Here is a 25,919-nt window from a genome sequence, read left to right as displayed (position 1 = left end):
GACATCAGCAAGGGATTAGAGGAGCAAAGGAAAAAAATTTTAAAATTAAAATAAAATAAATAATAAAAAATAATAATAGAGCAAACTCTTTGGCAGTTTCCAGTCTGATTAAATTCCAAAAAAGGAAAGTTGTATTACAATGCAGCAGTGTTAAGGCATATGAATTTAAACCGTTCTCCTAGTCTCCTTCCTCCTTCTCTCTTACTCTCTCTCACACACACCCACCCACAACCCCACACACACCCCCGCACACACACACACACACACACAAAGTACCTTGCTCTGTAAAGCTATCCATCAAAGACTAATAGAAAACGTGTAGTCAAAGATGTTCACCACAACACAGAAAAATCTTTTTTGGTATATACTACTACTACTAATAATAATTATAATAAGTGTCTGCTTCTTCTTCATCACCTCATTTCAAATAAAATTACCTTGGGCTTTTAAAGCATGCAAATGTTTCTCTTATAGAGATTTCTTTGGTTCTCTGGGGACAGAGCTGCAGCTAAACGTTAAACACAAATCAAACAGCCGACATTAATACTGAAATTAGTGTGAAGATTTCGAAGCAGCAAATTCTCTCATTACTGCCCAATGCTCACAATGTCCATGTTTCATGACAGGCCTAGCACTCAATGATTTTCTTTCCTTTTTATTTATTTATTTATTTTTTTTGGTATAACTGTCTGGGATCAGGTTCTCCCCTGACTGACTGTCCTTCACCGCATCTGGACCAATGCGCAAGCAGGTCAACAAGGCTTTTAAAATATGTCCCTTCATACACAACAGCACAGTTTATGTTAGACTATGACTCTGCTGACACAAATAATAGGGAACTGCAGTGTAAAAGGTGCTCTGTAGAAGTGAAGTCACACTAAGGAACTGATCTTATGAGCAGCCTCAGAGCAAGTGTCCCACATGCACTTTGTTTTGGCACTTCAAGCATTCCCAAGCACTTCCTTATTTGGCAAGTTGTAGATTCTTGGTCTGTATAAAAACAAATCTGACTAAACAAACATAAGGGACTAGGTGTTTTCAACTAAAATGCTGCTGTGCTTTTATTTATTTTTTTGTAAATGATGAATGTACTGCTGTAAGATGGAATGCACAAGCGGAGCCTCTATAACATCAAATTAAAGGCGCATAACATAAAAAAATTGTGAATGTACTTGTGTTTATGTGAGACATGTACACACCATAAAAAAAAAAGAGCTTTCAAATGTTTTCTGCAGAAGCAGCTTAAAACAGAAAATGCCCATCCAGACAAGAAGCTAAACAAGAACTACACCTGACAACGGCTTTGGGATTTAGGCCCTAGAATCGGCATGTTGTCAAAATATGGCAGAAACTACATTCTTTCAACAAAACTTTCCTTGTAGATTCAGATGGGTTTTTTTCATTACATGACTTGTCTGAAGATAAAAACAAACAAAGGAAAAACATGCCAGGATATCAGTGCTCTTTTTTTTTTTTATGCTTTTAAATTCTTTGATCCACATTCAGGAGAAGCAGGCAACCATAAAAACCATTAATTAAAGTGGTTCCCCCACAATAAAGGAAAAAAATAAATCCTATTTTAGACCATACTCAGTTGATTATTGATGTTTTCAAACTGTGTTCTACTAACTGAGCAAATGGTCTTTAAGATCTAATTCAGCTCCTACTTTGAGAGCTCTTTCCTGGCCAATAAATAGAGTTCAGACATTCCGAGAAAAAACTTTTCTTACAAAGTAAACTATGTCATCCTATAGGGTTTGGATTACATCCAAGCTTGCAGCAACAGCTAGTCAGCAAACCAATGTGCCAATCAATCATTCGGTTAATCACTTCAACTTAAATGGTGCTAGATGAACAAATAAACAAACAAAATATTCATAGGAAAAAAAAAACAACGATTCAATTTTATCAATGGTCCCAAACAAAGATTCAAATCTTCATACAACCATCTCTGCTCTTTTTTTTTTTTTTTATATAACATTTGTAAAATATTTTTAGAAAAGGGAGCAATTAGTTTCTTGCATCGCTCAGATTCTGGGTTTAAATCTCTATAACAGTAATTCAAGAAACAAAAAGCTTTACTAGCCATCCTATAAGCCATTATTCATTCTGAGAGACTGAAACATATAAAATAAAACAAAAAAATAGTGAGGTATGTACAATGAAGCATTTGTACACAGAGGTACATTTAGGTTATGAGGTAAAAAGTTTAGATGAGGTACGACAAATGAAAACCGATTTAAAAAACATAACACAAAACAGTAGATTTATCCAAACATTTTCTAAATGTTTCTGCCAAAATGCAGCCCCGGTCTACTGCATCACTTTACTCAAACATTCAGGGGTCCTATTTGTGTTATGTGCACAGTAACAATTAGGAGAAATTTGTGCGAACTGTGCAAATATCAACCAAACATTGCTTCATTTCTTGTGTTATGTTCTCTGACAAAACAAAAAAACAAAACAAAAAAAACCCACTGAGGTAGACGTCTTTATAAAACTTCACAGACGCTGCACACACAAGAGAATACATTCATACACAAGCTAGATGAGGTAGGTATAATGCAGAGAGAGAAAAATGTTTCAAGAATGCTGGAAATTCCCTGAGAAACAAATCAAACAAATAAGGATTTCAAGACTCAGATCAAGAGCAAAATAGCAACACTACCAGCAAACAGTCTTTTTGCTCTACTCCTTCTCTTTGATAAATGGCGTGTGCACGTGATGAACACTTTCGCCAGCAGCGCAAATCATACTACAATCAGGATAAATAGTTATAGATGAGTACAAAAGAATCTACACATTACTGCCACATTTTCAACATTCAGCCACGTTTGCTCCTGATAACTGTGTACCTAAACTTCCTTTATATATTTCCAACTTTAAAAGCCAGCTCAAAAGATGAGGATTCGATTGTTTCCGAAGTCAACGGCTACAATCATTCCGTCAGGGGTAACGGCTATACCTGATGGGCGATCCATCTGCCCGAAGCCACTACCCTGAGTCCCAAACTTGCATAAGAAGTTGCCATTGGGTTCAAACACCTGAATACGATGGTTACGGGAATCGGCCACAATAATGCGATCCTCCTGGTCCACAGCAACACCTTGCGGACGCAAGAACTGCCCGTTACCTGTTCCTTCAGAGCCAAGAAAGCGGGCAGACTGGCAGTCAGGCCTAATGACGAGCAGGCGATGATTGTTGAAGTCAGTCACCACTAGGTGACCTTCCTGGTTGAAGGCGACTCCTCGAGGTGAATCGAAATGCTTCCAAAGAGCGCCTTCAAAACCATACTTGTTGATGAACACCCCATCGGGGCCGAACAGCTGCACTCGGTGGTTGCGCGTGTCAGAGACCAGAATCTTTCCCTCCGAATTGACAGCTACATCCCAGGGATAGTTAAACTGCCCATTTTTGGTTCCCTTTTCACCAAACTTGAGGAGAAACTGGCCATCAAAAGTGAAGATTTGGATGCGGTGATTGTCCTTGTCAGCCACAATGATTCTTCTCTGGTTGTCACAGGCAACCCCAGCGGGTCGGTCAAACTGGCCTGGTCTTGAGCCCAAAGTGCCAAATTTGTGGTGAAAGGTGCCACACGGCTTAAAGATCTGTATGCGATTGTTGCTTCTGTCAGCCACAATCACATAACCTTCCTTATCAACGCAAATTCCCCATGGTCGACACAGCTGTCCATCACCATCACCCTCTCCACCAAAGGATGCAACAGGCAGACCAATACCTCCATAGCTGCGTCCAGATTTCACCATGACTTTAAAGGGACTCCCCTCAATGTGCTGGTTGCAGATAAGCACAGAAAGAAGATGCTCACCTTCACCCTTGGGCAGGTAGCTAACTGTGTAGGTACCATCCTGGTGGTCAGACACATCAGCACTAGAGAGGTTTCCTCTGGACTCATCAAGACCACTGACACACCATCTCCACCAGATAACCGCGGTTCTCCATCATGGTCATATGCCACTACTGTAAAGGAAGCTAATTTTCCTTGCAGAGCTCTCTTGAGACCTTCCCCATGGGCTTTAGTGACTGATGCGAAGGCCCCACTGCTTATCAGACCCATGGACTGGATGGCGATTAGAAGTGCCTGATCTGGAGGTGTGAACATGATGCGGTCATCTTCCTGTGGCTGCAGAATGCAACGGAGTGCTTTAAGCTCCTGCAGCTGATTCAGCATGTGCTCACGTGCTAGTAGGATGTCTATGTTGCGCCCTTCCTCCAGGACCTTTGTCACTGTGGCAATGGTGCTGTCCAGCTTGGTGAGGTTCTGGTGAAGCTTCTCAACCTGAAGGTACAGGGACTTGGCCTTCACCTGCCGGATCTTTTCCAACTGCACAAGGACATGAAGAAAATGGAAACAGTTGGAAATGTGAAAGGAAAAAACTGTATGTTATTGTTCTATAAAGTAACACGTTTACAGAAGCTGCATAATTTTAGATTTCTTTTTTTCCCCAAATAAATAAAAAGGTGATTATTAGTGTTGGCATAAACTGCTCATTTATGCAATCCATTTAGCCAATAATGTGGCAAGAGCACAATGCATAAAATCAGATACAGGTCAAAAGCTTCAGTTTATTTTTACAGCCACGATGAACAGAAAACCATCTCAGGACACACAACACATCAATCCTTAATGTAGATGAGCTACCTAGAACAAGGTCAAGAACAAGAATCAAATCTGGACAGCTGAAGACTGAAGTGCCAATGAAGTGCCAGCGAATTTCCAAATGCCCAACTAAGTGATTCTGTGCCTATAAGGAACTTTACTCTAATCCGAACTCTTTGAGAACGGATTATTGTTCTTGGCTAAAAGGAGTGAAACCTGATGAGGTTTTCTGCTGTTGTAGCTCAGTCACATCAAGATTTGGTGTGTTATGTATGCAAAGATGCTGTTCTACTTATCTAGTTATCTTCCTCCGATCTTATCTACAAGAGGTTTACAGAACTGTCAGTCACTCCGTGTTTTTTGTTTTTCGCACCATTCTTTGAAAACTTCAATTCTTTGAAAATATCAAAGCTCAAACCCACAGAGATTACACTATTTATTTATTTTGTTCTTTGATTTGTATATCAACTGATGCTCCTAATGAATTGAATGGAATAGAATAGCCTTTATTTGTCACATATACATTACAGCACAGAGAAATTAGTTCTCATGTCCCAGCTTGCTCAGAAGCTGGGGTCAGAGCGCAGGGTTGGCCATGATACGGCGCCCCTGGAGCACAGAATGTATAGGGCCTTGCTCAAGGGCCCAAAAGTGGCAGCTTGGCAAAACCAGGGCTTGAACCTCCGACCTTCCGTTCAGTAACCCAGCACCTTAACCACTGAGCTACCACTCCTCCTGAAGATGCATTAACCATGTACTTGAGTAAAAGTAGATACAGTAGGAAAAATATTACTCCAATAAAAGAAAAAAAATGCTCCCTTAAAACGTTTACTTGAGTAGAAGTAGAACAGTATTTGCTCTCTCTCTCTCTCTCTCTCTCTTTTTAAAGCTGCAGTACATCCTCAATACTACGATACTACATTTACTTTGTTACTATCCACCACTTCTTTTCGCACTGTATTAATGCCACATGATTGGCTGATTAAACAGCTATATTCATTTGTAGAAATGTAAAGAATAGCACTAAAAGAACCAGTGAACTGTGCCTGTAGGCTTTACTGCTATTTCAGGAATAATTATAAATACCAATGCTATGCCTTTGTCAGTCATCAGTTTTATGGCTTCATGAGCATAGTGTTAAAGTGGTTTTAATGAATGATATTTGATATCATGGTCTTCAAAGAGGGTATCAAAGCCCAAAGAATGTGTTGACCTACAGAGTGGTGTTATGCTTAATATCTAAGAATTGCAGAAGTGAATAGGAAAAGTTTCTGCTCAGGCCCCAATGTAACCTTAGTGGCAAGGCAGAATTTCAGTTAAGTAAATAAACCCAATGATGCTAATGCTAATGGTTATGTGATCAGTGTTCTCTAGAGAGTGTTAAAACCGAGTGCCTGTTTACCTTCCACAGCAGCTCACACTCGCGCTCCTCCAGGGCTTTCTTGTGACGCAGCGTGGTGGTCTTCACCTCAGACTGCACCACCTTCGCCTTCAGTTCCACCTGCTCAGCAATGGCTTGCACTTTCTCAATGCTCAGCTGTAAAAAATATTTAGTCAAATGGTTTATAATTTTAAATGGGTCTATAGCACATATAACAATGTATAAACTTCTAATGATAGATCACTTATTACAATTATATCCTTTGAATAATTACCTGTAAATAATACCCGTACTGTGTGTTCAAATTATTCAATTCAGAGATGATACTTAAACTGTAAACTTCCAAAAAAAACCAAACAACAACAACAAAAAAAGCTAAAAGTACAAGGACAAAAATCCAACCCAAATGCAGTCATAATCAAAGCACCGTTCCATGATGTTAAAAATCGACATAGTTTAATATTTTACTCATAAATAAGCAGCAACTGCTTTATCTTAGTCAAAACATTCACAATATGAATATCTTACACATGCACACACTTCCAGTAAACATGTTTGAAAGCATGAGGGCTCCCTTTGTGATGTTGCACAGCGGAGAAAATTGCAGCATCATGACTCTTGACCCGTCTAAACAGTACAATGCTCTTGGATGGCGATCTGAACATCTCGTGCTCTGCCCACCAACTGTGACCTCAATCACACTTCCGAATAAATTATTCAAAAATATAAATACGCACTTTCACTTATCTCCACATTTTACATTCAAGGTGCCCAAGGCCTTCATGCCTTTTAAGTGTTTTATGATAATTATGTAAAATAGCTGTAAGGAAAAAAAAAAAATCTCCCCAGTTTCTGAACATTATACATTCACACGTACATTTATTAAAAAATAATATATCAGTCCATAGTTCCTACACTGGGTCATTAATCCAATTCATTGGTGCACATGCAAATAAATAAATAAATTAACAAACAACACTCCACATCACTGCAAGAGTCCTGAACAAGCCTCTTTTATACTTAAGCATTAGTAAACAACATTTACACCTCCCACGTTTTCCATGTTGCAAGTAAACAGTTTCAGAGACCCCCGACTGCTACTTTATATCAGGTGGGAGACGCGTCTGCAAACTGAATTGCATAAAGCCGGAAAATGGGATTAAATAGTGCTGATTTAGTCACAGTGGGGTTTGTGGTGGCCCAGGCTCTTCATGGTCAAAGCAATTTCAATATGGTTTAAAACACTTCAGGAGCTTTCAAGTCCATAAACACTTAGAGGCTTCCTATTTAACACCATGTAGTAATAGGATTAAGACGAAATATAACAGGCCAATTGACCACATGCAGCTGCACACTGGCCTCTCTGCTCTAAGCTGCAGGGTGATGACTGAAGTTGATAAAGTTTTAACAACGAGGAAGTCAGACTTAAAGGGCATTACTATGAACAGCAGAACAACTATATGTTTTCCAGTATGGGCTAACAAATAAAACAAAAAAGTATTAAAGCAGTCAGCCAATCATCTGTGCATTAGCAAAAGCAGTGTAATTTTTATTAAAAGTTTTGAAACTGCTATATTAAATTACCCCCCAAAATATTTAAGCGTTATGCAGTGTGTAAAGCAGCTCAGTGAACCAGAGAGAAGCTGCAGAGGGGCACCGGCATTCAAATTGAATTACTCTGTTCAGTCTTTCACTTTTAAATTCTCTCTGCTGGCTCTTCCTGCCGATCAGCTCTGCTCAGTGTCACCACACACCACATGAACAGTTTTCCTTTGGGGAGCGGCCCACCCCCTACCCCTCAACCCCCTGATGTGCCTTTTTTTGTAGCAAAAGCCTGAGTGATAGAAACATTTTCACTATGCTGGGCTAATGATCCATCCTGGGCGGTGAATATAGGCAGGCAGGATGCTCAGCACTGCTTTATTCAGGGCCAGAAGGGAAAAGAGAAGAGATGAATGGGGGTTGGGTCAACAGCCTGCTAAAAGAGCAACACTGCTCCATTGTTTTTTTGTTGTTGTTATTACTTTGTAATTTTTAAACAAAATGGCTACTTGAAATTCCCCTTATGTGAGATGTTTATGGTGCCCTGGCAGGGTGTATTCATGCCCATCTCATGCTTAGTGTAACTACAATAGGATTCACCACCAACCCGACCAGGATAAAGTAGTTGCCGAAAATGAATAAATGAATAGAAAACAGGAGGGCTGGATGACACATCTAAGCAATTCATCTATTTGGTGAATAAGGTCAAGTTTTTAGTTGTTTTAGCTGCCAGTCAAATGACACTGTACATCAGAGTTTCTACTTCTAAAGTTTTATTAGTATTAAGGCCACAGACACAACAAAATGTCGGTTTCCTTATTTAATTGCTGTTCTGGTATTTTGAATCACATTAACTGGTCACTCTTAGATCCTAATGCACCTCTAAATAAGCACTTTATTGAAGGCAGGTGCACTTTGAGGGGAAATCTGTTAAGTCTATAGATCAAAGACTCACAGACAGTGCTAGTATTAACTTTAAGGCATAAAAAATATGTGCTCTGCTACAAGGGACGTTGACTCTGAATCAAGATCAAAAGAGTAAAACAGAAATGATTTTTCACCAAATACAGTAAATCAAATGACCAAATTACGAAAATGACAAAATAAAACACAGCAGAACATATAAGAATAAATATAACAATTCTGACTAACCTGCACGGCCTGTCGTCCCTGCTGTGCATCTGCGAGCAGCTGGATGGTGAGCGCTCTGGAGTCATGCAGCACGTCCTGCAGGTAGGACACACTGTGGCCCACGTGTCTCCCCACACTGCACTCTCTACAGATGGGCACCGAGCAACTCTCACAGAAAAAGCGCAGCACCTAGAAGAAGACAGGGACAAATTATCATCACAACAATCACAAAATTTACTCATAACAGGACACACACTGAAATGAAATGGATTTCTATGAGGGGGTCACAAAGGTAAAAAGATTTTTTGCTCTTTTTTAGAATCTGTTGTTAGTTTAGTGATACCACAAGGTTGCCTTGATAAATAAATAAACAAATCAATAAATATGCAACCAAATATCTAACTATCTTATCAAATTATACACGCATAATGTCCTGCTGGTGGAAGGGCTGCTGTGCAAAAACAGATTGAGCTTATCAGAGCTCAGTGTGTGTGTGATGTGCCACAAAGGGGAGGTCTAACTTCTTTTAAGCTCAAAACAAAGTCATTCCTGCTCTCAGTTTCCTGTGTTCTGACAGCCTGGTGATGGATTGCTCAAGACCCATTGTCCTGCCATTCACACATGCCTTTTAAGAATTATTTCATTGTTCTTCAAGGAATGTCCATCCATCAAAAAATTAGACAGTACCCATCAAAGACTTTAGTTATTTTCCCCCTGGACAAACATGCAAAAAAAAAAAAATCCCAGAAATCTTTACTTAGATGACAAATGCATAATCTTTTCCCAAAACAAAACCAATATCTCCGTTTCAATTGCAGAACCACTCACATTCACCTATATTTCACGCTCCTACAACATTTTCTAAAGAGCTCTCTACATGCTTGCATCTGCCTGCAATATCTTTACCAAAGGCCTGATCAAACGCTAATTACGTCTCCACTGTCTGCAAGCTGGAGCAGCTGCCAGTAAACTTAGAGCTGTGATTGCACTCAAGTTACCTGCTCGTAAATGTTAGCCCTCTCCCTGCGGACCAGATGGCCTTACTGTGGCAATGTGTACAGAGTTCATGTGGAAGTATATGGTGAGGGGGGAAAAAGCCTTTTGGAAACAGAAAGCAGGAAAATCTTGGAATGGGATGTCTAACAAATCCTGAATTACTGTCCGTCTGGGTGAAGCCATAACAAAGCCCCAGAACAATACAACATGAAAGACAAAGGGAGGCCACAAAAGCACCAAGCTATGCTGCTAGAAAATAGACCTCATTTAAATACTGAATAACAATACACAGCCCCTAATAGCCAGCACCAAATCTAAACAGTGTACAAAAATGACAGGGAAATTAGAATATAGAGCAGAATGAATAGAAATTAGAGTAATGTTAGTGATGTGCATTCTGTTGAACTGCACTTATATACTTACACACAGACATATGTATTTTATTTACATCCTGAAGCGACTTTCTTTTTTAGCTGACCCTTTCAACCATACAGCAAAGCCAATAATCTCTTAGTCAATATAAATCTTAACCAAAGCATTCATGTTCCCTCTCTTTGTCTCTCTCACTTACTCATCTAAGCTCTTTCGCCCATCCAGAGCCATACACATCTTCACACTACGTGTAGCCATGACAGCTACGGAGGGACTTTTTCTGCTTTTTCAAATGGAACTTTTGGGAAGCAAGAGCTAAATATTGTTTAGTGTTAGAATATGAAAACAGACACCCGTATGAACCTTAAATATAATGATCTTGTCCACAATCCTAACACTAATTAAACAGAGATTTCCAGGGTTCCCTGCAGTAAGCATAGTCCCCCTAAAGAAGCTAGATAGAACATTTGTATTACACAGGTTTTTCTCTGAAATGATAAAATACCCACTAGAATTTATTTAAGCCATTAAATGGAAAATAAATTCATGGGGACCTGAACAATATGTACTCTTTAGAGAAAACCATGTTAGATCAGAGAAAGTGGTGTACGATTTTTTAGCATAAACACAAAATCATGTGATGCTGAGGTATGTGAACGCGCATAAGGGTTTCAATATGTGAATGGATCCAAGACTATAGAATAAGTTTGATTCTGTAGCTTCATGTTTATAAATGCAATTTTCCCTTGTAAAATGAAATGAAAGCATTTACATCATGACAGTTGATATAAATAAAACAGGTGGACCCTTTAAAACATAACTGATATATTTGATCCCTAATAAAATTGGAGGTGAAGAATGTATAGATTGTCAGATAAACATTTTAATGCGAACATTCAAAGACTATTTCTTAGCTGTTCTACTACATAATACATACATACATACATACATTGATATCTAGTGTTTTAATAAATACCATATTTGCGAATTACATCTTGATTTTCACTTGTGTGTAAAACTAAAAGGTGCAGATCTGGGGTTCACGGACACACAGAGAGATCAGGTTCACTCAGGCTTACGGACAGTGGGGAGGACATGGTCTGTGTTACCTTCATAAGTACACCCTTTTAAAACAGTGTAGAATTAGAGCAGACCTAATAATCTGTTCTGTCTGACATGATGCAGGTGCTTGATCTGGACACGGATCTACTGCTCTGGCTCCTGTCACACTTCAGACCTGCCCATTTCATCATCCTACTTGGTGCCTCTGCACTTGTGAATCATCTCCTGCTACTGTGCGGGGGTCTACACTCAAGTTGTGCACTTTCCCAAAAACATTTTTTGTCCAAACCCTCTCTCTTACACAGGATATAATCTTACATGCATGCTTTAATCTCTTGTACCTAAACTATTGCTGTGATCATTAAAAAGATCACGTGTTCATCCCAGGATTTATTCAGATTATAACTCTACATAAGTATACTCTTTATATAAAGATTCATCTTCATGTTTTCCAAGAGGATTTTTGCCTGCCGCTATAGCCTGTGACATTCCTATAGTTGTATATTTCTGTAAAGCTGCCTTCTCACAATCTTTTAGTAATAAAGTCCTATACAAATAAAACTGAATCAAAATGCTTTAAAACACCTCTATTTTGACATTTTCACTCATTATTTGACAAAAGGCGTGTGGATCTATTTCAAACACTAAATAAAAAGTACAAGGTCATACACATATAAACACATGCCGGAGCAGTATATTAGGAGTAGGAATGTGAGGATGTGAATCTCTGTGCAGCTCCTTTTAACTCTTATGCCATGTTAATAGTGGAGTAAATGAAGGTGTGCCTAGTTATGTTTATATGTTCCTACTTTCAGTATCTCAAGGCCAGTTTTACTCAACCCTGATTTTTAGTGGCAAACATAAAAAAGGAGCACACAAACTCAAATGTTAATTTCATTTAGACATTTTATACAGTGCTATTCACCTTACAAACTTAAAAAGGGAATAAACTGATTATGGTGATCTTAATGAAGATACCACTTCATTTAATCCTGCGGCTATTTAAATTATTGATCGATTCATTACTTGCAAAGATTTCATAAAATATTTGTTGAAGGCAAAGATAAAGAAAAGGATAGCAATTGTTTTGGTAGGTTGTGGTGACCCAAACCTTATCAGTACAAATGTACTGCACTACCCTCAGTTGGTGTTTTGATGATGCTATTAAAGTCTGCCACGGCAGTTTACAATCTACCACTGGTGCTCAACTGGATTGAGATCTGCTGACTCAGAAGGCCACGACATATTTTCTTTTCATACTCAAGTCATTCACTGAGCTCTCAATTACTGAGGATTGCAGAGCCATTTCCATCAAAATGGACAAGTGGATCTTTAATTTGTCAGCTTTGTGCATTTACAAAATACAGTCTAAGGTTGTTACAAGTTATATAACTAATCAGTGGGATATTGTTTTGCTTTGAATTGTACAGGTAAGCTGAAGATGGAATCTTTGCTAGTAAGTGTGTAGCTTTTACAGGACATGGTGTATAGGTTTTGAGCATTTTACAGGACCTGCTTGTATTAATGATCATCTGAAGGTCGATTTGCATTTGATTGATTTATCTACTAGTGAAAGCCAACTAACTAACTACACAATGTCTGCTTTAAAATGTAGAACTTGGGTTGTGGGGCTTTACGTATTTGGGCTTTATGTATGTATTAACAAATGGTGTCAATATTATTGTATTACACATTGTAACAAGAAGAGCTTAAATTCTACAAACAGCTCTCCTGAAAGCAGTAACTGGATGAGTACTTTTTCTGTCATGGGAAAACTAAAAGAGCATTACTGATGTAGTGCAGAGCCTTTCTGACAGACCTAACATGACAAGCCAAGACAGAACCAACAGCCCTCTCTGTGTTCGAAGGACTCTCCAGCTGTAGAGGTTTCACAGACGTATTCTGACAGCCCAGACAAAAAAAAGTGGAACAGGAGGGTTGTGTTACAATGCTACACAATGTCTTCAAGCACTTTATGCACTGCAAATCTTGTGCTATATTACTGTCTCTTGAGCAGTAGCGAGCAGCTTAAAGGCCAGAAGCCAGGATGAGGGAATAGTAGTCTTGGCTCTGGTCTAGAGTTCCTGATGGAGGAATTCCCCTCATACTTTGAGGATGGAAAGAGAGTCTGGGAGACATTCCAACAAACTAAAGACACATGATGATAGAGCCTACATAATGTATATAGTGGATATGGTCTATGCGTAAATATCTCATAAATCTATAGGTGATAAACCCATTCTGTACATGCTGGCAGAAAATATAGCCAGTCAGATTGGTGATCTATCCAGACACCTAGGTCCATTACTTCCAGAATGAAGTCCAGCTCTGGAACCCCACCCCACCTCGACCACAATTCAAAAAGGAGTAAAAGCCAACAGACTAGAATAAAAAAAAGCTATTGAGGACAAGCCTGAATGAGGAGCAATAGGGTGCTGCTGATATGTGAAACAGGTTTTCAATGTAAGCAAAACAGGATGTGTGTGTGTGTGTGTGTGTGTGTGTGTGTGTGTGTGTCCCACTATTTTTTAATTCCTTTTCCACCCACTTACTAAAGGAATTCTAATCTTTTCTATCCACTTCTGCATTTATTAACTTTTGCATCTGCCTATAATACTTATAAAATATATAAATAAAATTGTCATTTTTTTTTAGCAAAAATTATGAAAAAAAAAAAAACAGTAAATGTGTGATCCATGTGAACACTATATAAACACATGTTAATGAATGTGGCTTTTCTGAACAATCCTACAACATTGGTTTGGTGCTGCAAGGTTATGGATCCTAATGCACCCCTCTATTATGTAGGAAGTTTATTTTATATGTTTCCTGCAGCATTTGATATATATTGAGCATGGCACCTCCACATTATGTCCTCTGATGACCAGGTAATTGTTATACATTCAGCATGCCAGTTACACTATTCCAGTTTATTCTCAAAACAAACACGTAACACTAGTACACAACAGCATTGTTTCTGGTGTCCTGTAGAGTTACAACAGTGTTGGATCAAGGTTGACCTTTTATGTAACTCAAAGCATTTAAAAGTATCTTTGATTTTTTCATTTTAATAAATACTGACAGAAGCAGCACGTTCTTTAAATAAATATGAAAGGCTATTCTGCAGAAGTTCTGTGGCAAACCACACCATTAATGCTCTCTTTCCAGCAAACACTCCTCCACCCTTAGGGCAGCCGTTGGCTCTGGTCGGGTGGCATCAGCTGTTTCTTGGATGATTCTGCATGTAGAGTTTGTTGGCAAGAAAGAGAATCAGATTGGCTAATTAGCTTAGCGAATGAGCACACAAAAAATACTGAACATTCTGCTGTCATTCTGGCTTGTCGTCATTCTTGCTTGTGTCTCTGCAACTTAGCAGACACTATTGGAAAAAGCTACACAAATCCGATAGTAATGATGGCGGCAGGTGGAAACTCCCCTGCTGCTTCAATATGGCCAATTTACAATGCCCGAGTATACAAACACTTTGTCTGGGAGGCTGCAGGCTCAAGGGTTACTTTTGACATAACTTCTTAAATTCAAATGCATTAGATCAAACCCTGTTCAGTGCAAACTATTGAACTATGAGATCAGAAAGCAGAGGAAATCCTCTGAATTGAAAACAGACACTCTTTCCCTCTTGCACGCACATATTTACACACTGTCTTTCTCTCTCTCTGACACACACACACGCACGCATGCACGCACACACACACACAGGGAGGCGGCTACCCACTTACATGACTTCATTGGCTGTTCATAAGAGGCCAAACAAAGTCAGCTGGTTTGCTGGCACAAGAGTTCCAGCATGTGCACACATGTGTTTGTGTGTGCAGCTCTACACACCCAACGCCTACAGGCTGCTTTCTCCAGCTGCATTCCACTTTTTCTTGAGCTCCATTCAAAAATCAAGAGAGAAACCTGATTTTACCCAGACTTAATCTAAAACTGGACTGAAAATCTACAAGTGAACAGAATGCATTTTAGCAGAACAGTGTTTTTTTTTTTTTCCACAGCCGGATTGTAGAATGTGAGTTTAACTGACAGAGACACACTGATGTACTTCATTCATTCACCAAGCGAAAAACTACAATACAGTAGCTGAAGAACTCAGAACATAGACAAGAAAATAAATTCATCTAATTACACATTCTGCACATATTTACACAAACACATCAGTCCACAAACAAAACAAACTGCATGAACCAACATTGGCATGGTTATACGTTACATTTTTGTTAAAAGAATAAGCAGTCAACAAAACCAAGCAAATATTTAATGATGTATTGCAAAGTAAATGATAAAACAAATAAAATGTAAGTTGACATTCTGTCCCATCATCTATTCTGAGGGGCGAAGGCAAAATAGTAGACTGGAAAGCTTTCCCATTGTGAATCCTGACAACAGTATAACATGCAGGCAGAATAGTTCAAGACATTCTCCAAAACTGCTACCATTCTTTTCTCAGTCACTTCCTCCAGTTACTTCAACTTTTTAAACCGCTTTGCCACAACATGTGTTTTTTCCAGTTAAACAATTGGCTTGCGGACTATGTGAAGCAAGATCATCAGAAACATTATGTCATGACTTTACCTCCTACTTTATCACCATTTTGTATCATGATTTTTATTGAATTTCTATTCTCTATTTAATGCATAAAAGATGTTTACTGCAAACGTAGGCCTAATGGCAAAGGAGATAATATCCCGAAGAACATGACATCTAAAAAACTTTTTTTTTTTTTAAATAAAAAAATAAATAAAATAAAAAAGCGCAACATTTACACAATGATAAATCAGTCTCAAGAGTCATACACATTGCTCTACGGGATAGTGGTTATCTTATATAGTTTGAGATTGGGATTCCTACAAAAATCCAGAATTTAGGATTTTAAAGGAATTAAAGAGATCCATTTGACACACTGGTTAGTAAATGAGATAATCTCACGTGTATGCTGAAGAGCTGCGGGAAAAGGGCTGTGGTTAGTCATTTCCCATGTTGACCAAATTGCCTCTTCCTGTGAAAGCATGCAGTTGTTGGCGACATTTATACATGAAACACACCAGACTCTATGACTAAGCCAGAGGCCTGGCTTCCGAGACTAGGAAATAATAAAACTAATAAAATCCAAATGGCTAGAAATTTATAGGAATTGTCTTTAAATATTTTTTTTACGTCCACCTATAAGTGCGACATATCTGCAGCCATGTAAACCAATACATTTATTTCTTACATTTTCAAACTAATGTGAAATGAAAAGCTTGACAGGCAGAAGTACGATCTATCCTAGTGTGTCTGTAGACATCAATCTACAGAGTCTCCCTCAATGTGTTGACCATTCCACATTCCTCTCCAAAGACCACCTCCACCAGAGAAAACCCTTTCAGGAAAATACTCTCATACCAGACAGATTAGGTTCTTGGTTCTTTCAGAGTTTGGTTTGTTTAAAGTATGGTCTGCCAGATTCTGTATCAAAGAGGAATGCACGTGAAAATGGTTAAAAAAAAAAAACGAGCAGCACCGGGAAATGGAGTCACTAGAATGGGGTCATAAAAGGCATGCTCAAAGGCTTTTCAGGATGGCTTTTAAACAACCCCCTGCCAGAAACCGGAGCCTTGCCATGAAGAGATCTCACAACAACCATAAGATCAAGTTAAAGAGTGCCCGAACAACTTAGACTGACAGCACAAATGATTGGTAATCTCTCACAGTAATAGATATCCTAAGCTTATATTTAGCATGATGAAATTTCTGCCATGATCTCTATGTTTTGTTGTTTGTATATCATGTGCTTAATGAACACTAGCTATTTTTAATGCCATCTATAGTGCAGTACTGCGTGAACAGCAATGTCAAAAATCTATCCTGTATTTGTCCTTGCAGAGATTTTTCAATAAAATTCCCAACAATGGGAGTGATTTTCCACACAAACACAGCATAGGAAAGGTCTGAGGAATTACTGGAGCCAGTTGCTTGGATTTGTTGCTGCAGTGCATCAGACCAATTTTACATAGATTCCAGAAATTATCCAGCCAAATATCGCTTGGCAAGTTGTTGTTTTGTAGCATTTTCTCTGAAGAAATCGTCTTGTGTGGCACACTGTAGTCGGTGGTTGCTTTGCTGCTTGCTTGTAGGACTTTGTAGGACTGTTGGGATACACCACAGTGACTCTGGTGTCCTAAGATGGCAGTACAGAGGGTGTGAGGCTACTTCTTATATTTCAGCACTTTTTGCCGAAACGTGTTCATAATCACATTTTGGATTTTTATTGAGAGTAATAATGATATACAATAATGTGTCTTCGTTCCCTCAGGGAAATAAGCATGCGGTGTATTTATCAGTAGGTTAACCATTAGCAGTTGTTTAAATTAGTATCGTCTTACTGTTTTTATTAATTTGGTACTCTGACCGTGCACTGATCTCTCAGTCAGACTACGGATTAGAATGTAATAGTAACACTTGCAGGTTTACTGCCGGAGTTTACAAATTGATTAGGCGTCTTACAAGAAAAAAATACACTATGAACAGTCACACCTAACAAAATTATTTTGCCTTCCCTTATTATAACCGGTTTGCTTTGGTCTAACCACAACAAAACAGAAGCTGAAACTTCATCATCCAGAGCAGAGAGGTTAGCTGAAAGATTGAAGATTATCTGCAATCTACCCCTCTGTCATAAACCTCTTGCTGAGCCAGGCCAAAAGACTGCAAGTTAACAATCTGGCATCTGTCTCGCTATTTACCCATCCCTTCCTTCAGGCTTGAACAGTAGACTAGCAAAACAAGATGTTTCAGACACACAGGCCACGTACTTCGTTCAATATCTGATTGTAGAAAAAACACCTGCACTTGCTTGCTGGAACACAGGCCCTAGTCATGATTACGTTTCACTAATGAAGAGCTAATTCTCTAATATTATGTTAGCTTCTATGCAGTGCCCTTTGTAATCTGAATGTGGTCCATAATATGCACATATTGTAATAACGGGGCATTCTGTCTGAGCTGTACAAAATGTTCCAGCTAAATGTCCTACATTAAGCAAAAACATAGCTTGTATTCCTCAATATTTGCGTGTTTAATTATTGTCTTTTCTAATTTAACATCCTCTCTGCTTGTCATGTCAGAATCTGACTTGGGCAACAGCCAATTTAAACTCTCTTGTGAGGAGGAAAAATCAGATTAAAGCCTGTCCTAACTTGTGCTCTTTTTATAAGCGTTCAACCCCAAAGCCAGTCAAAATAAACTCAAAGCGAGTCAAAGTAAGTAATTTATTTATTCGGAAGAACGCTTTACATCGGACCACTTAGAGACAACAGTCAACTGGTCAGAGGTGTAAATTGAGCTCACAATACATTACCTTTAAGCATGAAGCTGAAGCAAAAGGACAAACAAGCATCACATGCGATAACGCATCTGTTTGGCAAGCAGTGAGAGACAATGCGTGCAAACTTTGTTTGCTTTCGCTCACCATGAGCACAACCGTGTTTAAAAGTCAAACAAATTTTTGAATCTTCTCAAAGCTGTGGGGTTTATATGGCTCTGTTATCACCGGTTGTGTGGAGTAAGCGTGCTCACCCAGTGCAATGTCTCACGAGGATCTGGAGCTCAACATCACCCAGAGACAAAAGTACAAGCTAGCAGGCCTTTATTAGCTAATTCTTTAAAACATTCATCAGAAAATGAATTGAACTCAATAATTCAACAGATTAGCCGAGAAAAATGCCCTCAGCTAAACAACCAGTAACGTGTATATTGTACTTCACTGTCAATAATATCTCTCATGACACAGCATATTATCTGCCTGAGTGACTTAAACAATGACATTAACAGTACACAAGTTACCCTGCAAAAATATACACAACTATTTATTCACAAAAGGACAAATCAAATAGCAAACTTGACATGAATATACACAATCTACTGTAAAAAAATGTATATGTATCATCCAAGAGATAATCATTATGACACAGCAGTTATATCCCTTCATGCCTTCTTCAAATAAGTGATTTTATGGTGGTGCTCTTGCAATAATGAATAATAAATCAGAGGGTCAACCTGAAATCATGTCCAGGTCACATCAACCTCCAAAAGGCCATAAAATACGGAGATAATTTTTTTTTGTTTGCCTTATTGTCTGTTTTATTGACTAACACCAACAACCGAAGTTCTGAAAGGAGAACAGAACAACAAAAGAGATCTAAACACAAACTAGTAACCTACAATGCACCCCCAGGTGCTAACATTTATTATTCTGATTAACCGTGTGGGAGAAAGTTTATATACTTATATACTTACATTTTCATTTATTTACTTTTTTTTTTTTCATTGAATGTGTCCCAATTTTATGGTTTATTTGTATGTAATTTAATTTTTATGACATAATCCCATAACTATAGAAATGATGACTAGGCCAATAATCTTTTTTATTAACAGTCATTTAACGCAAATATTACATTTTATTTATTACACAGTATATATATATATATATATATATATATATATATATATATATATATATATATATATATATATATATATATATATATACACACACACACACACACACACACACACACACACACACACACACACACACACACACACACAGCTTTTTAAAATAGCAAAAAAAAAAAAAAAAACAGATTAAGGTAAAAACAAGATTTGCTTTTTTTTTTTTTTTTAGAACCAGGAAATTAATATAATGATATGTCAGACACAATATGACCAATTATTAGATTTTTTTTCTGTGCTAGCCAAAAAGAAACCATGCTTACTATACATGACACTGGACTCCTTGCTACCTACACTGATTTGTACAATCCCTTTATAAACGCTTCCAGTGGAATAGGTATTCTGTTTTTCTTTTCCACCTTCCTCTAATGAGCACTCCTATTTAAAGGCTGAATTAAATTCCTGAAAGGTATTCTTCGCCATGTCTTCTAATAATGACACAAACTTCACATTAGTAGTGGTTTTAAATTACTTTACACAGTGAACACAGAATAGTGCCACAATACACACAGTGAAATATACCAGTGTGTTTATAGTTAATATACACACTCTTGAAACGGTGCTCAACCAATCAGATCAGTGGGGCAGAACTAACTGTTATATAATAAGCTATAAGGCACATCTCATTATAAGCTTGAGTGTTTGTATAAGCAGAACTGATCTACAATGTTAGGAGGCAGTTTTTTTCTTAAAAAAAAAATTAAATTAAATAAACCCTGACCCCTGACCTGGTGTTCACGCACTTAGACTCTTTACTGGAAATAAATTGCACAGAAAGTCATTGACAGAGAAAACACACACACACACACACACACACACAGACACGGCCCCTGGTAGAGTAGGAATGTAAAAGGCTGTTAATGGTCAGTTGTGCTCACTCTTACAGACTACAGCCTGCACTAAACCAGCAAACCCAAACAGAGCACCACATTCCTTTCTTTATGGCACCATTTCAAACACTAACGCCTTCAACATAAAAAAATAAAACTCTGTTTCTTCTAATGCAGGAAACAAGTCAAATACAGTGAAAAGGGGCAGTAATTTACAGCTTTTTAACGGTTAACCTCGTTATTTAATTGTCATCTTCATATTACTTAAACCAGCATATAAAGTAGAGCAGCCAGAAAATGAAGCAGGGCCAAGAAAATGTGCCTTTGTTCCATAGGAAATGTTACATAACAGATACACTTTTATCACACCATCATTAATCACAGCAATTGTAATATCCTAAACAGGATAGAAATTGAAAACAATTTAACTAAGGCAGAAAACAGGAACATAAAGAAAAGGGAAACAGCATTGTGTGTGTTTGTGTGTGTGTGTTTGTGGGGAGATGGATGAGAGTATAGTATGAGAACTGCACTGCTTCTGGAAGTTAATATCACACCACTGCAGCAGAAAAGAACCGACATATAGCTTTCCTTCTCCTCCACCGAGACCAAACATAACTGTTTACAGAATGATTTCAGATTTCACCCACACCTATCCTCTGCTCATGCGCACACACTTCATTCCCTTCCATGTAATAATCAAGATGTGCATCGGTCCTACATAACGCCCTCGTGAGATTAATTCTATATTTTATATTCCTTCACCTCTATCTGCTCATCAACTACAATTGATTGTGGTTTATAATTACGAGTGCTCAGACCACATAACCGTCACATTTTTCTGTTTTGTTTCATGTTCCAATAAGCCCAAGAGCATGATAATTAGCTGATAATTAGCTCAAATGCTCGGAGAAGCCTGAGGGCAAGACCATTACCTGGTGTGATTGATTAGAAAAATGTGAAACAGCCTGAATTGTGGTGGTTCAAAACCTAAAAGTGACCGGGCAAATATCTCATTCTTAGATGAGTCAGGATTTTCTCTTGAAAGATTCTGGATCAACACACAATATAGTACATAATCACACTGCTCTGATGTCACACTGGCACAAACAAAACACACATTAACTGCATTGCTAAAAGCACCATCATACCTTTGTTAGATTTTTATATATTCACAGAGAAATGTGTAGCTAGATTTTACTTTTTTATGGTATAATTAAAAGATAAGTGGCATTCAAACATCACTAAAGTCTCCATGCTAAATATATTATTTTATAAACCCAATGTAGTGCAAACAGAATGAACCCGTTCTATATTACCTATACTTTTAATAAATGTCCTGCAATGGACATTTCCCACTCCTTTATAGAGAAGACATGTTCTTTCATTAATTTCTGTTGAAGATTTCAGTTCTGTCTAATAACTACAAAGAAATAAACTCAACTCAATTTAAACCAGGGATTTCACACAACAGAATACTGAATATCCAAATCAGAATCAACCAAAGTCACCGCCTTAAGGTATTTGCACAAGGGCACTAATGCAATGAGAGTTAAAACATATTAGAACATACAGACTCTTAGCAGCAATGTTCGAACCTATAGGGGTGGGCAGTGACCAAAAATATTCAAAATAACGTATACATGATGTACTTTATGTATAACAAAATGCAGGTTTGGTCTTAAAACACCAACATTGACATTGCACTAAAATAGGCGTTTGATGATGCTTAATGGCTAAAAAAAAAAAAAAATGAGTATTGTATTTTTAAAAAAATGACTAATTTAGCTTCTAAAATGAGCAGAGAAATTTACATTTAGATCCATTTCTTCATAACCATATCTATTTAAAAACATTTACAACTCATTAAAATGTAATCTAAATTTGCATGATTTAACTGATCCTTACAGCAAGCCTTTAATTAAAATGGAAAAATCAGGTTTATAACTGATAAAACATTCAAAAAGAGAAACTACCACCATGAAATTGTGGGAAACAATGCGGAAAGGTGTTTTGTACAACATGTGTAAAAGTGGGTATATAATAACGAGCGAGAAAGTATTAAAGTATACAGTACATATGTGCTCAGTAGTATTGATTTCCTGATAGTGGTTTTATACATCTTTCTATACATTGCGCCCCCCCCATCTGTTGTCTATTTTGACAGAGCTGTACCATTTTTTATACAAAAAAAGCTCATTAACCCCAAACTTACATGGTCAGACTTGATATTGATTGCACAATATTTATGTAATAATGAGAAGACATTTCAGCCTCCACATGTTAGTTGCTATAATATTTCTACCAGACATCTTTAAAAGTTAAATGTGACTGTACATCATGTGCACTGGTTAGATCTTGGTCACTAAATGGAAGAACTTCGCTGCAAGTGTGTGAATCTGGAAAGCATAAGATTGAGCAAATATGATGTACTATTAAATCATGGATGCTCACTTGAGTAGTGAATAGAATGAAGAGGAATTTTGATGAGCTGAGACACGCGCGTGGTTAGAGGTGTGTGTGTGTGTGTGTGTGAGGGGATGTAAACAATGTAGGACAAGGACCAGAACATTTAGTCTTTAAGGATAAATGATTGCAGCATGAGTGTTGCCTGTTTCGAGAACTCACCGCGTTGTCGTGCTGCTGACAGTAGTCCACTCGGTCCTGGAACACCGGAAGCAGGGAGAAGTTGTGAAACGCCTGCGAGAGGCTGAGCGGCGCGCCGTGGCCCCCGGTGCGTCCCGGCACGTGCAGGTTCTCCGCCAGGCTCTCGATGAAGTGGTCTTTGGTGAGACGGACGCGCTGGTGCGCGCGCACGCAGTTGTCGCACAGGTACTCCTGGCAGTCGAGGCAGTGCGAGCTCGCGCCGTTCCCTTCGTCGCACGAGCTGCACTGCGGCTCCGAAAGCACGTGCTGCGCCCGAAGAAGACCCCCGCTCCCGATGCAGCCGCTCGTGCCCTGGTCCTCGGTGGACACCACCACGTCCAGCAAGTTGCTAAACAGGAAATTGGACGAGGGCAGCGCATCCAAGCCCGACTCGGACATGGGGACTTTTTGGTCGCAAGTGGGACAGCGGAGCTTTAGGGGGTCTCCGTTGCTTCTTAGGCTCTCCAGGCACGACCTGCAGAAGGCGTGCAGGCACGGCAGGACGTGCAGCCTTCGCGTGGACGAGGTAGTAGACGAGTTGGAGGTCTGCGATGACGACGAAGAGGTAGATGAACTGGAGGAGATCGGAGCAGAGGAGCCACACAGCTCCTTGCACAGCGGGCACGTCTGCACGTCGGAATCGGGGAACGACGCCATTTGTGGGGGGATCAGTGGAAAGTCATGAGCGCGTCGCGTCGATTTGGCACCGATTATTCGGCGTTAACAAAACTGAATCATCGCACGGCGGGCGCGCGCGCGCACTCGGTCAGTCTACCTTTCGGTGTAGTTAAATCCAGTTAAATGAACGTGCTAATAGACATCAGCCTCGGGTCCTCGAGCTTGTGGGTTTAATCTCGCTCCAATCAAATTAGCAAAGTTGAGAACTGATTAGTTGCCGCACTAGGAGAAGACACCACTTTCCATGTGCCAAGTTGTTGTTTTTTTAGCCCCTTGGTCTGTTGACATGTTAGAGCCCTGTGCTACAAGGCATTAAAGTTATTGCGAAACGTGAAGTGCGCTGCGAGCTCCCTGCTCCGATCCTCCCCCACCGCCGCATGACTCTCCGGGCCGCTCGTTCAGCACAGCGTCGCCTCTACTGCGGCCGCAGCGCACAGCTCTTCGTTTCCCACCATACGCATGCTCATTCCCAGTCCTCCATTTGTAATTTTTTTTTTTTTGCTTGATGTCGTTCTGTTCGTCGCAGAGAGATTTAATAATTCACAGAAGTGTGTCACATGTAGCTCCTGGCCCCTGTCGGATCTTCTTACTGCACCCAAGCCAGTGTCTGGGGGAAAAAAATATATATTAATAATAGCCCAATGAATGTGTTTCCTGTTCCAAAATTAACTATTTTCACCCTTTTTAATAGCTGTATGAGTAAAACAATTTCAACCAACCGGTTCAAACTGAAACAGCGCAGAGCGGAATGTGTGTTTTTCCAGAGGTTGTTTCCCCGTGCCTACAGCCCATTCGCTTTGGCGCTGCGGAGAACCGGCGAGACGAAACTCACTTCCGCATTGCTGCTGCGTCTCCACACCGAGACGCACGACTGCCGCGGTGCAAATCTGCGTGCATTCCGGTGGATTTTCTGTCCGCGGTACCCGAATTAAAGCGCATTATCAAGCGAATGAATGCCTCTGCACTGAGAGGTACGAGTACACTTCCGCTTGGCCACAGGGGGCGTGGCTTCCAAGGCGAGGGGGTTGGACTTGGCGTCAACCAATCACAGAGAGCCTCACGGCGTCTATACGGGCTTCTGCTGTTCACGCATTGTTTGGTGTAAATTACAAAATTACTGCGCGATCATGTTCTGCGCGGAAGTGTGATACACATCGGATCTTTAAATACAAAGATAATTGTGATAAGATCAATATCAATATTAATATGTATCATACACTACCAGAATTTACTTCGTTTGATGGTTCTAGCTTCCCACATAGGATCTGCTTATCAGAAAGTCAGCCATCTGTTGTAGGATTTAACATAAAATCTTAGCGGGTCTTTCCCAAAGGGTTATTTGGGATATCCTTTTGCTGAAATCCCTTAAAGATTTAATAAATAAAATCTATTTTTTTACAGAAATAAATTTGGCAACTTGTCCATTTTCTTTTTGCTGGGTTAGTTCCATTAATCTATTAAACAATTCATTTATACCTTTATTATTTGTTTTGTGGTATAGCTTTAACTAGCACTAAATATACTAATATCCAATGAGGTAAATTATAAACCTTACATTGATCATTAAGATACACTATATTATACGTTTCAAAGTGAACGATATACAGTAAAATTACAAAACATTATATAAAACAAAAGATCAGGCAGTCCAGTTTGGTACCTATACATCTGAATGTTTACCGCATCTCCATTTGGTATGTCAGCCCATTCTTTGGAATTTCAGAAACGCGTGATTAATTTGGTCATTCAAAATCCCCAGCACTAAAACCGAGTTAGTCTCTCTCCTTTGTAATTCTACGTTGATGGTCCCTTCTGTAAAAGATAGTTACCACATGGAGGCCTGACTTTAGAGCTCATTTACAGGCTCTCAGGATGGGGTGATGTCGTGGCTTTGGTGGCAAAGGAAGGAGCTTCACAGTGGGATTTACGCTCCAGATGCGTGCTGCCCATTAAAACTGTGAGACGCTCAGCTGAATGACGGGGCCCTGCAAAAGACCCTTTGACCCCCATTATTGAGGGTTGGATTAAGGCTGGTGAAGGCTGGCCACTCTTGGCTGCAAGCTTCTCTGGCCATCCCAAGGACATCTCATTGATCTTCATGAGGAAACACTGGGGGTAGGGCAGGGAAACAAAATTCACAAAAAAACAGGGA

At 39.1% G+C, this 25,919-nt stretch overlaps 1 protein-coding gene across 1 annotated transcript; it reads right to left on the bottom strand.

Annotated features, from left to right (window-relative positions):
- Positions 1 to 1,035: 1,035 nt before the first annotated feature.
- trim71 (tripartite motif containing 71, E3 ubiquitin protein ligase) lies at positions 1,036 to 25,169 on the bottom strand. The gene is given in 6 exon segments (XM_046847847.1): positions 1,036 to 3,907; positions 3,910 to 4,345; positions 6,024 to 6,158; positions 8,697 to 8,864; positions 23,072 to 24,374; positions 24,487 to 25,169. Coding segments are annotated over 5 exon segments (2,427 nt in total). The 5' UTR covers positions 23,747 to 24,374; positions 24,487 to 25,169; the 3' UTR covers positions 1,036 to 2,894.
- Between the last annotated feature and the right edge of the window lie 750 nt (positions 25,170 to 25,919).

Source organism: Silurus meridionalis, chromosome 4 (genome assembly GCF_014805685.1).
Source record: "Silurus meridionalis isolate SWU-2019-XX chromosome 4, ASM1480568v1, whole genome shotgun sequence".
NCBI lineage: Eukaryota > Metazoa > Chordata > Actinopteri > Siluriformes > Siluridae > Silurus > Silurus meridionalis.
This window is presented reverse-complemented; position numbering and strand designations above follow the sequence as displayed.